Source organism: Salvelinus alpinus, chromosome 1 (assembly GCF_045679555.1).
Source record: "Salvelinus alpinus chromosome 1, SLU_Salpinus.1, whole genome shotgun sequence".
Lineage (NCBI taxonomy): Eukaryota > Metazoa > Chordata > Actinopteri > Salmoniformes > Salmonidae > Salvelinus > Salvelinus alpinus.
The window spans coordinates 428,232-440,597 of NC_092086.1; the positions used below are offsets into that span (position 1 = coordinate 428,232).

The following is a 12,366-nucleotide window of genomic DNA, read 5'->3' on the forward strand; positions in this document are numbered from 1 at the left end:
CATTAATATAACTAAATACATTTAGTTAGGACATCTGGAATAAACTACCTTCATTAATATAACTAAATACATTTAGTTAGGACATCTGGAACAGACTACCTTCATTAATATAACTAAATACATTTAGTTAGGACATCTGGAACACACTACCTTCATTAATATAACTAAATACATTTAGTTAGGACATCTGGAATAAACTACCTTCATTAATATAACTAAATACATTTAGTTAGGACATCTGGAACACACTACCTTCATTAATATAACTAAATACATTTAGTTAGGACATCTGGAACAGACTACCTTCATTAATATAACTAAATACATTTAGTTAGGACATCTGGAATAAACTACCTTCATTAATATAACTAAATACATTTAGTTAGGACATCTGGAACACACTACCTTCATTAATATAACTAAATACATTTAGTTAGGACATCTGGAATAAACTACCTTCATTAATATAACTAAATACATTTAGTTAGGACATCTGGAACAGACTACCTTCATTAATATAACTAAATACATTTAGTTAGGACATCTGGAACAGACTACCTTCATTAATATAACTAAATACATTTAGTTAGGACATCTGGAATAAACTACCTTCATTAATATAACTAAATACATTTAGTTAGGACATCTGGAACAGACTACCTTCATTAATATAACTAAATACATTTAGTTAGGACATCTGGAACAGACTACCTTCATTAATATAACTAAATACATTTAGTTAGGACATCTGGAACAGACTACCTTCATTAATATAACTAAATACATTTAGTTAGGACATCTGGAACAGACTACCTTCATTAATATAACTAAATACATTTAGTTAGGACATCTGGAATAAACTACCTTCATTAATATAACTAAATACATTTAGTTAGGACATCTGGAATAAACTACCTTCATTAATATAACTAAATACATTTAGTTAGGACATCTGGAACACACTACCTTCATTAATATAACTAAATACATTTAGTTAGGACATCTGGAATAAACTACCTTCATTAATATAACTAAATACATTTAGTTAGGACATCTGGAATAAACTACCTTCATTAATATAACTAAATACATTTAGTTAGGACATCTGGAACACACTACCTTCATTAATATAACTAAATACATTTAGTTTGGACATCTGGAATAAACTACCTTCATTAATATAACTAAATACATGTAGTTAGGACATCTGGAATAAACTACCTTCATTAATATAACTAAATACATTTAGTTAGGACATCTGGAATAAACTACCTTCATTAATATAACTAAATACATTTAGTTAGGACATCTGGAATAAACTACCTTCATTAATATAACTAAATACATTTAGTTAGGACATCTGGAATAAACTACCTTCATTAATATAACTAAATACATTTAGTTAGGACATCTGGAATAAACTACCTTCATTAATATAACTAAATACATTTAGTTAGGACATCTGGAACACACTACCTTCATTAATATAACTAAATACATTTAGTTAGGACATCTGGAATAAACTACCTTCATTAATATAACTAAATACATTTAGTTAGGACATCTGGAATAAACTAACTTCATTAATATAACTAAATACATTTAGTTAGGACATCTGGAACACACTACCTTCATTAATATAACTAAATACATTTAGTTAGGACATCTGGAATAAACTACCTTCATTAATATAACTAAATACATTTAGTTAGGACATCTGGAACACACTACCTTCATTAATATAACTAAATACATTTAGTTAGGACATCTGGAATAAACTACCTTCATTAATATAACTAAATACATTTAGTTAGGACATCTGGAACAGACTACCTTCATTAATATAACTAAATACATTTAATAGGACATCTGGAATAAACTACCTTCATTAATATAACTAAATACATTTAGTTAGGACATCTGGAACACACTACCTTCATTAATATAACTAAATACATTTAGTTAGGACATCTGGAATAAACTACCTTCATTAATATAACTAAATACATTTAGTTAGGACATCTGGAATAAACTACCTTCATTAATATAACTAAATACATTTAGTTAGGACATCTGGAATAAACTACCTTCATTAATATAACTAAATACATTTAGTTAGGACATCTGGAACAGACTACCTTCATTAATATAACTAAATACATTTAGTTAGGACATCTGGAATAAACTACCTTCATTAATATAACTAAATACATTTAGTTAGGACATCTGGAACAGACTACCTTCATTAATATAACTAAATACATTTAGTTAGGACATCTGGAATAAACTACCTTCATTAATATAACTAAATACATTTAGTTAGGACATCTGGAACACACTACCTTCATTAATATAACTAAATACATTTAGTTAGGACATCTGGAATAAACTACCTTCATTAATATAACACAATACATTTAGTTAGGACATCTGGAACACACTACCTTCATTAATATAACTAAATACATTTAGTTAGGACATCTGGAATAAACTACCTTCATTAATATAACTAAATACATTTAGTTAGGACATCTGGAATAAACTACCTTCATTAATATAACTAAATACATTTAGTTAGGACATCTGGAACAGACTACCTTCATTAATATAACTAAATACATTTAGTTAGGACATCTGGAATAAACTACCTTCATTAATATAACTAAATACATTTAGTTAGGACATCTGGAACACACTACCTTCATTAATATAACTAAATACATTTAGTTAGGACATCTGGAATAAACTACCTTCATTAATATAACTAAATACATTTAGTTAGGACATCTGGAATAAACTACCTTCATTAATATAACTAAATACATTTAGTTAGGACATCTGGAACAGACTACCTTCATTAATATAACTAAATACATTTAGTTAGGACATCTGGAACACACTACCTTCATTAATATAACTAAATACATTTAGTTAGGACATCTGGAACAGACTACCTTCATTAATATAACTAAATACATTTAGTTAGGACATCTGGAATAAACTACCTTCATTAATATAACTAAATACATTTAGTTAGGACATCTGGAATAAACTACCTTCATTAATATAACTAAATACATTTAGTTAGGACATCTGGAACAGACTACCTTCATTAATATAACTAAATACATTTAGTTAGGACATCTGGAATAAACTACCTTCATTAATATAACTAAATACATTTAGTTAGGACATCTGGAACAGACTACCTTCATTAATATAACTAAATACATTTAGTTAGGACATCTGGAATAAACTACCTTCATTAATATAACTAAATACATTTAGTTAGGACATCTGGAACAGACTACCTTCATTAATATAACTAAATACATTTAGTTAGGACATCTGGAACAGACTACCTTCATTAATATAACACAATAATATTCAACACACAACCCGACCTGGTTTGCAGATGTTGAAGTCCATGGCTCCGCCCATGTTGAGTATCTTCTGTATAACGGTCCGGGCCAGACTGTTTGGACTGATCAGAACCGGCCTCTTCCTCTGGACCCGCTGGGGGGAGACCAGGCTGTACGGAACCAGGTTCACACTCCTACTCACATCACTGTATGGGTCTGCACAGTCTTCACACACACACACACACACACACACACACACACACACACACACACACACACACACACACACACACACACACACACACACACACACACACACACACACACACACACACACACACACACACACACACATTGTAAAGGGTACAGGTCCTTACACAGCTCTCTGATCTTGGCCATTATGGAGAGGTTGGAGTCTGTTTGATTAAATGTGTGGACAGGTGTCACTACACTTCCTGTAGGGTGTAGTGTGTAGGGTGTAGGGCTTACCATCCTGTCTGAGGGTTTCGAAGCCTGCTCTGGGAAGCATTGGGTTTCCTGTAGGGTGTAGTGTGTAGGGTGTAGTGTGTAGGGTGTAGTGTGTAGGGTGTAGTGTGCAGGCCTTACCATCCTGTCTGAGGGTTTCGAAGCCTGCTCTGGGAAGCATTGGGTTTCCTGTAGGGTGTAGTGTGTAGGGTGTAGTGTGTAGGGTGTAGTGTGCAGGCCTTACCATCCTGTCTGAGGGTTTCGAAGCCTGCTCTGGGAAGCATTGGGTTTCCTGTAGTGTGTAGGGTGTAGGGTGTAGTGTGTAGTGTGCAGGGTGTAGGGTGTAGTGTGCAGGCCTTACCATCCTGTCTGAGGGTTTCGAAGCCTGCTCTGGGAAGCATTGGGTTTCCTGTAGGGTGTAGGGTGTAGTGTGTAGTGTGCAGGGTGTAGGGTGTAGTGTGCAGGCCTTACCATCCTGTCTGAGGGTTTCGAAGCCTGCTCTGGGAAGCGTTGGGTTTCCTGAGCTCACGATGCGAACACGCTCACTGCTGTTCATACGCTTATACTTATTATCCACCCTGCTGACAAACTACACACACACTGCACTTTAACTGAGGAAATGTGTGTGTGTGTGTGTGTGTGTGTGTGTGTGTGTGTGTGTGTGTGTGTGTGTGTGTGTGTGTGTGTGTGTGTGTGTGTGTGTGTGTGTGTGTGTGTGTGTGTGTGTGTGTTACCTGTAGTATCTGTGTGATGAAGACGCTGGCTCTGGACATGCGAGGGCTGGATTTGGGGTCTTGGGACAGGCTGGACTCTTCAGGCTGTAAACTGTTCTACACAACATAAACAACAATAACAACACATGTTATCAACAACACAGGGAGCTAAACGTCAAGACAGTTCAAGGTGTTTACATGTCGTTAGCTCACGGTTAGGGTTATTAAAGGGTTAATTCAACCGCTGTGTCAGATTTCCAAAAAACTTTACGGAAAAAGCACACCATGCAATAGTCTGAGTACAGCGCTCAGACAGAAAAACAAGCCATACAGGTACCTGCCATGTTGTGGAGTCAACAGAAGTCAGAAATAGCATTATAAATATTCACTTACCTTTGATGATCTTCATCAGAATGCACTCCCAGGAATCCCAGTTCCACAATAAATGTTGTTGTTTTTTCTCGATAAAGTCCATAATTTATGTCCAAATACCTCCTTTTTGTTCGCGCGTTTAGTTCCAAATTCCAAATTCATAAATCGCAGGCCAGACGAAAAGTCAAGAAATGCCATTACAGTTCGTAGAAACATGTCAAACGATGTATAGAATCAATCTTTAGAATGTTTTTAACATAAATCTTCAATAATGTTTCAACCGGAGAATTCCTTTGTCTGTAGAAATGCGATGGAACGCAGCTAACTCTCACAGGGACGCGCCTGAGTGAGCTCGTGACACTCTGCCAGACACCTGACTCAATCAGGTCTTATTCCCTCATCCTTCACAGTAGAAGCATCAAACAAGGTTCTAAAGACTGTTAATATCTAGTGGAAGCCTTAGGAAGTGCAATATGACCCTATAGACACTGTATATTGGATAGGCAAACCTACAAACCTCAGATTTCCCACTTCCTGGTTAGATTTTTTCTCAGGCTTTTGCCTGCCATATGAGTTCTGTTATACTCACAGACATCATTCAAACAGTTTTAGAAACATCAACATCTAATAATATGCATATCTTAGCTTCTGGGCATGAGTAGCAGGCAGTTTACTCTGGGCACCTTATTCATCCAAGCTACTCAATACTGCCCCCAGCCATAAAAGGTAGTTTAGGACAGGATTCAATCCGATCGCGCCCCTTTTCGACTGTGCACCTTTTAAAGGCAATGTTCCCGCATTCACGGTAAACGCTGGATATGTCGGCTCAATGGGAAATTCCCTTTAATCCTAAAAGGACCGTCAAAAAATTGTTTTGATCGTTCTAAAAATGTAGGACTTTGTCAAGCAACTAGTTGCCTACATACAAGCACAATTTACTATGATTTTTGTGTTAATATGGAGGAATGAAAATTAATCAAATCAATCTACACACAATACCCCATGTTGAAAAAGCAAAAACAGATTTTTAAAAATGTTTTGCACATTTACTACATATTCACAACTGAAATATGACATTTGTCTTGGTCTTGGCTGTGTTTTTAGGGTCGTTGTCCTGTTGGAAGGTGAACCGTCACCCCAGTCTGAGGTCCTGAGCCCCATGGAGCAGGTTTTCATCAAGGATCTCTCTGCTCTTTGTACTGTAGCAACGCTCCTCTTCCGAGGTCCTGAGCCCCATGGAGCAGGTTTTCATCAAGGATCTCTCTGCTCTTTGTACTGTAGCAACGCTCCTCTTCCGAGGTCCTAGGCCCCATGGAGCAGGTTTTCATCAAGGATCTCTCTGCTCTTTGTACTGTAGCAACGCTCCTCTTCCGAGGTCCTAGGCCCCATGGAGCAGGTTTTCATCAAGGATCTCTCTGCTCTTTGTACTGTAGCAACGCTCCTCTTCCGAGGTCCTAGGCCCCATGGAGCAGGTTTTCATCAAGGATCTCTCTGCTCTTTGTACTGTAGCAACGCTCCTCTTCCGAGGTCCTAGGCCCCATGGAGCAGGTTTTCATCAAGGATCTCTCTGCTCTTTGTACTGTAGCAACGCTCCTCTTCTGAGGTCCTAGGCCCAATGGAGCAGGTTTTCATCAAGGATCTCTCTGCTCTTTGTACTGTAGCAACGCTCCTCTTCCGAGGTCCTAGGCCCCATGGAGCAGGTTTTCATCAAGGATCTCTCTGTACTTTGTACTGTAGAAACGCTCCTAATCCATGATAATAATCTGATGACGCTGGAGAGAATGGCTGCAGTTTTACTGGCTCTTAACCAACCTGCTGTTGTGTCCGTGTTTTCACATTGTTTGTAACTTATTTTACACATAATGTTGCTGCTGCCGTCTCTTATGACCGAAAAGAGCTTCTGGACATCAGAACAGCGATTACTCACCTCGAATTGGACAAATAATTTTTCTTTAAAGAGTCAGACGGGAAGGATATACTCCAAACACCCGAACAGGCCAACATCCCCGTCATTCGCTGGAGAAACAAACAGAGATTGCGCGGAAAGAGATCGGGATGTCTTGTGAGGATCAGACGACGAGTGGCTAATCTGCCTTTGCCATCCGTACTGTTAGCTAACGTTCAATCGCTGGAAAATAAATGGGACGAACTGAAAGCACATATATCCTACCAACGGGACATTAAAAACTGTAATATCTTATGTTTCACCGAGTCGTGGCTGAACGACGACATTAATAACATACAGCTTGCGGGTTTTACACTCTATCGGCAGGATAGAACAGCAGCCTCTGGTAAGACGGGGCGGGGGACTATGTATATTTGTAAACAACAGCTGGTGAACGATATCTGAGTTAGTCTCAAGGTTTTGCTCGCCTGAGGCGGTAGGGTAGCCTAGTGGTTAGAGCGTTGCTGGCCAATCTGACAATATACAGAGATGACCAGTTTACAGAAGAGTGATGTGTCCTATAAGGAGCGTTGGTGGCCAATCTGACGGCCGAATGGCAATATACTGTATGATGTTGATCTGAAGCCACTGACTCGGGCAATAATAATATTTCCTCCTCTGGCGCAGTTTCAGAGAAGTCCTCGTTGGAGAAGATGTTGGTTCTTGGCTCTCTCCAGAACAGATATCTTGTCCCTGACCCCTAAAGGAACTTGACCCCTAACGGAACTTGACCCCTAACGGCCTGGGCCTGTCACCTGGGCTCATTACAGGTGTTCCAGACCTGTGGATGCACTCCAACTCAATCTTCCTATGACCCATCTGGAGCTTTTCAGTGATAATTTTTCTCCCTTTCTCCCTCATGTGGAGACTCTGGTATGCCATCCACAACAATGGTGTCCATATCGCCTATAACGGCCCATATCAGTGGCTATTTTAGGTTGTACCGGTACGTCATATTAGCTCAATGGCCAATTTCTCAGCCTCTGAGTATCACAGAAACACAACACCTTGAATGAATAACAGAAACAAGTTGCTAGGGATGAAATAGATGAAAATAACTGTTCAAAGCATGAAAAACATGCAAAAACATATATTTTTGTATATCAAACATAAGTATAAATCTGTGACATTTTTTAAATATATGATTATTTTGGGGGAATTTAAACCATTTACAGTTACCAACGGTTAATGAAAGAAAAAGTGGTACTATGTGACAGAAAGTGTCATTTTGGACACTTTTCTAATTTGGACTCGAAAATGACCCCTGTTGGGGCTTCAGGGGTAAAACATGACCCCTGTTGGAGCTTTAGGGGTAAAACATGACCCCTGTTGGAGCTTTAGGGGTAAAACATGACCCCTGTTGAGGCTTTAGGGGTAAAACATGACCCCTGTTGGGGCTTTAGGGGTAAAACATAACCCTGTTGGGGCTTTAGGGGTAAAACATGACCCCTGTTGGGGCTTTAGGGGTAAAACATGACCCCTGTTGGAGCTTTAAGGGTAAAACATAAACCCCTGTTGAGGCTTTAGGGGTAAAACATGACCCCTGTTGGGGCTTTAGGGGTAAAACATGACCCCTGTTGGGGCTTTAGGGGTAAAACATAACCATGTTGGGAATTTAGGGGTAAAAATGACCCCTGTTGGGGCTTTAGGGGTAAAAAAAGAACCCCTGTTGGGGCTTTAGGGGTAAAACATAACCCTGTTGGGGCTTTAGGGGTAAAACATGACCCCTGTTGGGGCTTTAGGGGTAAAACATGACCCCAGTTGGGGCTTTAGGGGTAAAACATGACCCCTGTTGGGGCTTTAGGGGTAAAACATAACCATGTTGGGAATTTAGGGGTAAACCATGACCCCTGTTGGGGCTTTAGGGGTAAAACATGACCCCAGTTGGGGCTTTAGGGGTAAAACATGACCCCTGTTGGGGCTTTAGGGGTAAAACATGACCCCTGTTGGGGCTTTAGGGGTAAAACATGACCCCTGTTGGGGCTTTAGGGGTAAAACATGACCCCAGTTGGGGCTTTAGGGGTAAAACATGACCCCTGTTGGGGCTTTAGGGGTAAAACATAACCATGTTGGGAATTTAGGGGTAAAACATAACCATGTTGGGGCTTTAGCGGTAAAACATGACCCCTGTTGGGGCTTTAGGGGTAAAACATGACCCCTGTTGGGGCTTTAGGGGTAAAACATGACCCCTGTTGGGGCTTTAGGGGTAAAACATGACCCCTGTTGGGGCTTTAGAGGTAAAACATAAACCCCTGTTGGGGCTTTAGGGGTAAAACATGACCCCTGTTGGGGCTTTAGGGGTAAAACATAACCCCGGTTTGGGCTTTAGGGGTAAAACATGACCCCTGGTTGAGCTTTAGGGGTAAAACATAACCCCTGTTGGGGCTTTAGGGGTAAAACATGACCCCAGTTGGAGCTTTAGGGGTAAAACATGACCCCTGTTGGGGCTTTAGGGGTAAAACATGACCCCTGTTGGGGCTTTAGGGGTAAAACATGACCCCAGTTGGGGCTTTAGGGGTAAAAATAACCCCTGTTGGGGCTTTAGGGGTAAAACATAACCCTGTTGGGGCTTTAGGGGTTAAACATGATCCCTGTTGGAGCTTTAGGGGTAAAAATAACCCCTGTTGTGGCTTTAGGGGTAAAACATGACCCCTGTTGGGGCTTTAGGGGTGAAACATAAACCCCTGTTGGGGCTTTAGGGGTAAAACATGACCCCTGTTGGGGCTTTAGGGGTAAAACATGACCCCTGTTGGGGCTTTCGGGGTAAAACATGACCCCTGTTGGGGCTTTAGAGGTAAAACATAAACCCCTGTTGGGGCTTTAGGGGTAAAACATGACCCCTGTTGGGGCTTTAGGGGTAAAACATGACCCCTGTTGGGGCTTTAGGGGTAAAACATGACCCCTGTTGGGGCTTTAGGGGTAAAACATGACCCCAGTTGGGGCTTTAGGGGTAAAACATGACCCCTGTTGGGGCTTTAGGGGTAAAACATAACCATGTTGGGAATTTAGGGGTAAAACATAACCATGTTGGGGCTTTAGCGGTAAAACATGACCCCTGTTGGGGCTTTAGGGGTAAAACATGACCCCTGTTGGGGCTTTAGGGGTAAGACATGACCCCTGTTGGGGCTTTAGGGGTAAAACATGACCCCTGTTGGGGCTTTAGAGGTAAAACATAAACCCCTGTTGGGGCTTTAGGGGTAAAACATGACCCCTGTTGGGGCTTTAGGGGTAAAACATAACCCCGGTTTGGGCTTTAGGGGTAAAACATGACCCCTGGTTGAGCTTTAGGGGTAAAACATAACCCCTGTTGGGGCTTTAGGGGTAAAACATGACCCCAGTTGGAGCTTTAGGGGTAAAACATGACCCCTGTTGGGGCTTTAGGGGTAAAACATGACCCCTGTTGGGGCTTTAGGGGTAAAACATGACCCCAGTTGGGGCTTTAGGGGTAAAAATAACCCCTGTTGGGGCTTTAGGGGTAAAACATAACCCTGTTGGGGCTTTAGGGGTTAAACATGATCCCTGTTGGAGCTTTAGGGGTAAAAATAACCCCTGTTGTGGCTTTAGGGGTAAAACATGACCCCTGTTGGGGCTTTAGGGGTTAAACATAAACCCCTGTTGGGGCTTTAGGGGTAAAACATGACCCCTGTTGGGGCTTTAGGGGTAAAACATGACCCCTGTTGGGGCTTTCGGGGTAAAACATGACCCCTGTTGGAGCTTTAGTGGTAAAAATAACCCCTGTTGTGGCTTTAGGGGTAAAACATGATCCCTGTTGGAGCTTTAGGGGTAAAAATAACCCCTGTTGTGGCTTTAGGGGTAAAACATGACCCCTGTTGGGGCTTTAGGGGTTAAACATAAACCCCTGTTGGGGCTTTAGGGGTAAAACATGACCCCTGTTGGGGCTTTAGGGGTAAAACATGATCCCTGTTGGAGCTTTAGGGGTAAAACATGACCCCTGTTGGGGCTTTAGAGGTAAAACATAAACCCCTGTTGGGAATTTAGGGGTAAAACATGACCCCTGTTGGGGCTTTAGGGGTAAATCATGACCCCTGTTGGGGCTTTAGAGGTAAAACATAAACCCCTGTTGGGGCTTTAGGGGTAAAACATAACCCCAGTTGGGGCTTTAGGGGTAAAACATGTCCCCTGTTGGAGCTTTAGGGGTAAAACATGACCCCTGTTGGGGCTTTAGGGGTAAAACATGACCCCTGTTGGGGCTTTAGGGGTAAAACATAACCCCTGTTGGGGCTTTAGGGGTAAAACATAACCCCGGTTTGGGCTTTAGGGGTAAAACATGACCCCTGGTTGAGCTTTAGGGGTAAAACATAACCCCTGTTGGGGCTTTAGGGGTAAAACATGACCCCAGTTGGAGCTTTAGGGGTAAAACATGACCCCTGTTGGGGCTTTAGGGGTAAAACATGACCCCTGTTGGGGCTTTAGGGGTAAAACATGACCCCAGTTGGGGCTTTAGGGGTAAAAATAACCCCTGTTGGGGCTTTAGGGGTAAAACATAACCCTGTTGGGGCTTTAGGGGTTAAACATGATCCCTGTTGGAGCTTTAGGGGTAAAAATAACCCCTGTTGTGGCTTTAGGGGTAAAACATGACCCCTGTTGGGGCTTTAGGGGTTAAACATAAACCCCTGTTGGGGCTTTAGGGGTAAAACATGACCCCTGTTGGGGCTTTAGGGGTAAAACATGACCCCTGTTGGGGCTTTCGGGGTAAAACATGACCCCTGTTGGAGCTTTAGTGGTAAAAATAACCCCTGTTGTGGCTTTAGGGGTAAAACATGATCCCTGTTGGAGCTTTAGGGGTAAAAATAACCCCTGTTGTGGCTTTAGGGGTAAAACATGACCCCTGTTGGGGCTTTAGGGGTTAAACATAAACCCCTGTTGGGGCTTTAGGGGTAAAACATGACCCCTGTTGGGGCTTTAGGGGTAAAACATGATCCCTGTTGGAGCTTTAGGGGTAAAACATGACCCCTGTTGGGGCTTTAGAGGTAAAACATAAACCCCTGTTGGGAATTTAGGGGTAAAACATGACCCCTGTTGGGGCTTTAGGGGTAAATCATGACCCCTGTTGGGGCTTTAGAGGTAAAACATAAACCCCTGTTGGGGCTTTAGGGGTAAAACATAACCCCAGTTGGGGCTTTAGGGGTAAAACATGTCCCCTGTTGGAGCTTTAGGGGTAAAACATGACCCCTGTTGGGGCTTTAGGGGTAAAACATGACCCCTGTTGGGGCTTTAGAGGTAAAACATAAACCCCTGTTGGGGCTTTAGGGGTAAAACATGACCCCTGTTGGAGCTTTAGGGGTAAATCATGACCCCTGTTGGGGCTTTAAGGGTAAAACATGACCCCTGTTGGGGCTTTAGGGGTAAAACATGACCCCTGTTGGGGCTTTAGGGGTAAAACATGACCCCAGTTGGGGCTTTAGGGGTAAAACATGACCCCTGTTGGGGCTTTAGGGGTAAAAATAACCCCTGTTGGGGCTTTAGGGGTAAAACATGACCCATGTAT

The 12,366-nt window shown here is 41.5% G+C and overlaps 1 protein-coding gene across 1 annotated transcript in view; it reads right to left on the minus strand.

The window, feature by feature from the left end:
* Positions 1 to 12,366, minus strand: part of LOC139568477 (caspase recruitment domain-containing protein 11-like) — a 38,655-nt gene that overhangs the window by 6,742 nt on the left and 19,547 nt on the right. The window contains exons 7-9 of the mRNA XM_071390321.1: positions 4,562 to 4,657; positions 4,299 to 4,416; positions 3,405 to 3,587 (exon numbers count right to left, since the gene is read on the minus strand). Coding sequence (XP_071246422.1) covers positions 3,405 to 3,587; positions 4,299 to 4,416; positions 4,562 to 4,657 — 397 coding nt within the window. The remainder of the gene's footprint in view (positions 1 to 3,404; positions 3,588 to 4,298; positions 4,417 to 4,561; positions 4,658 to 12,366) is intronic.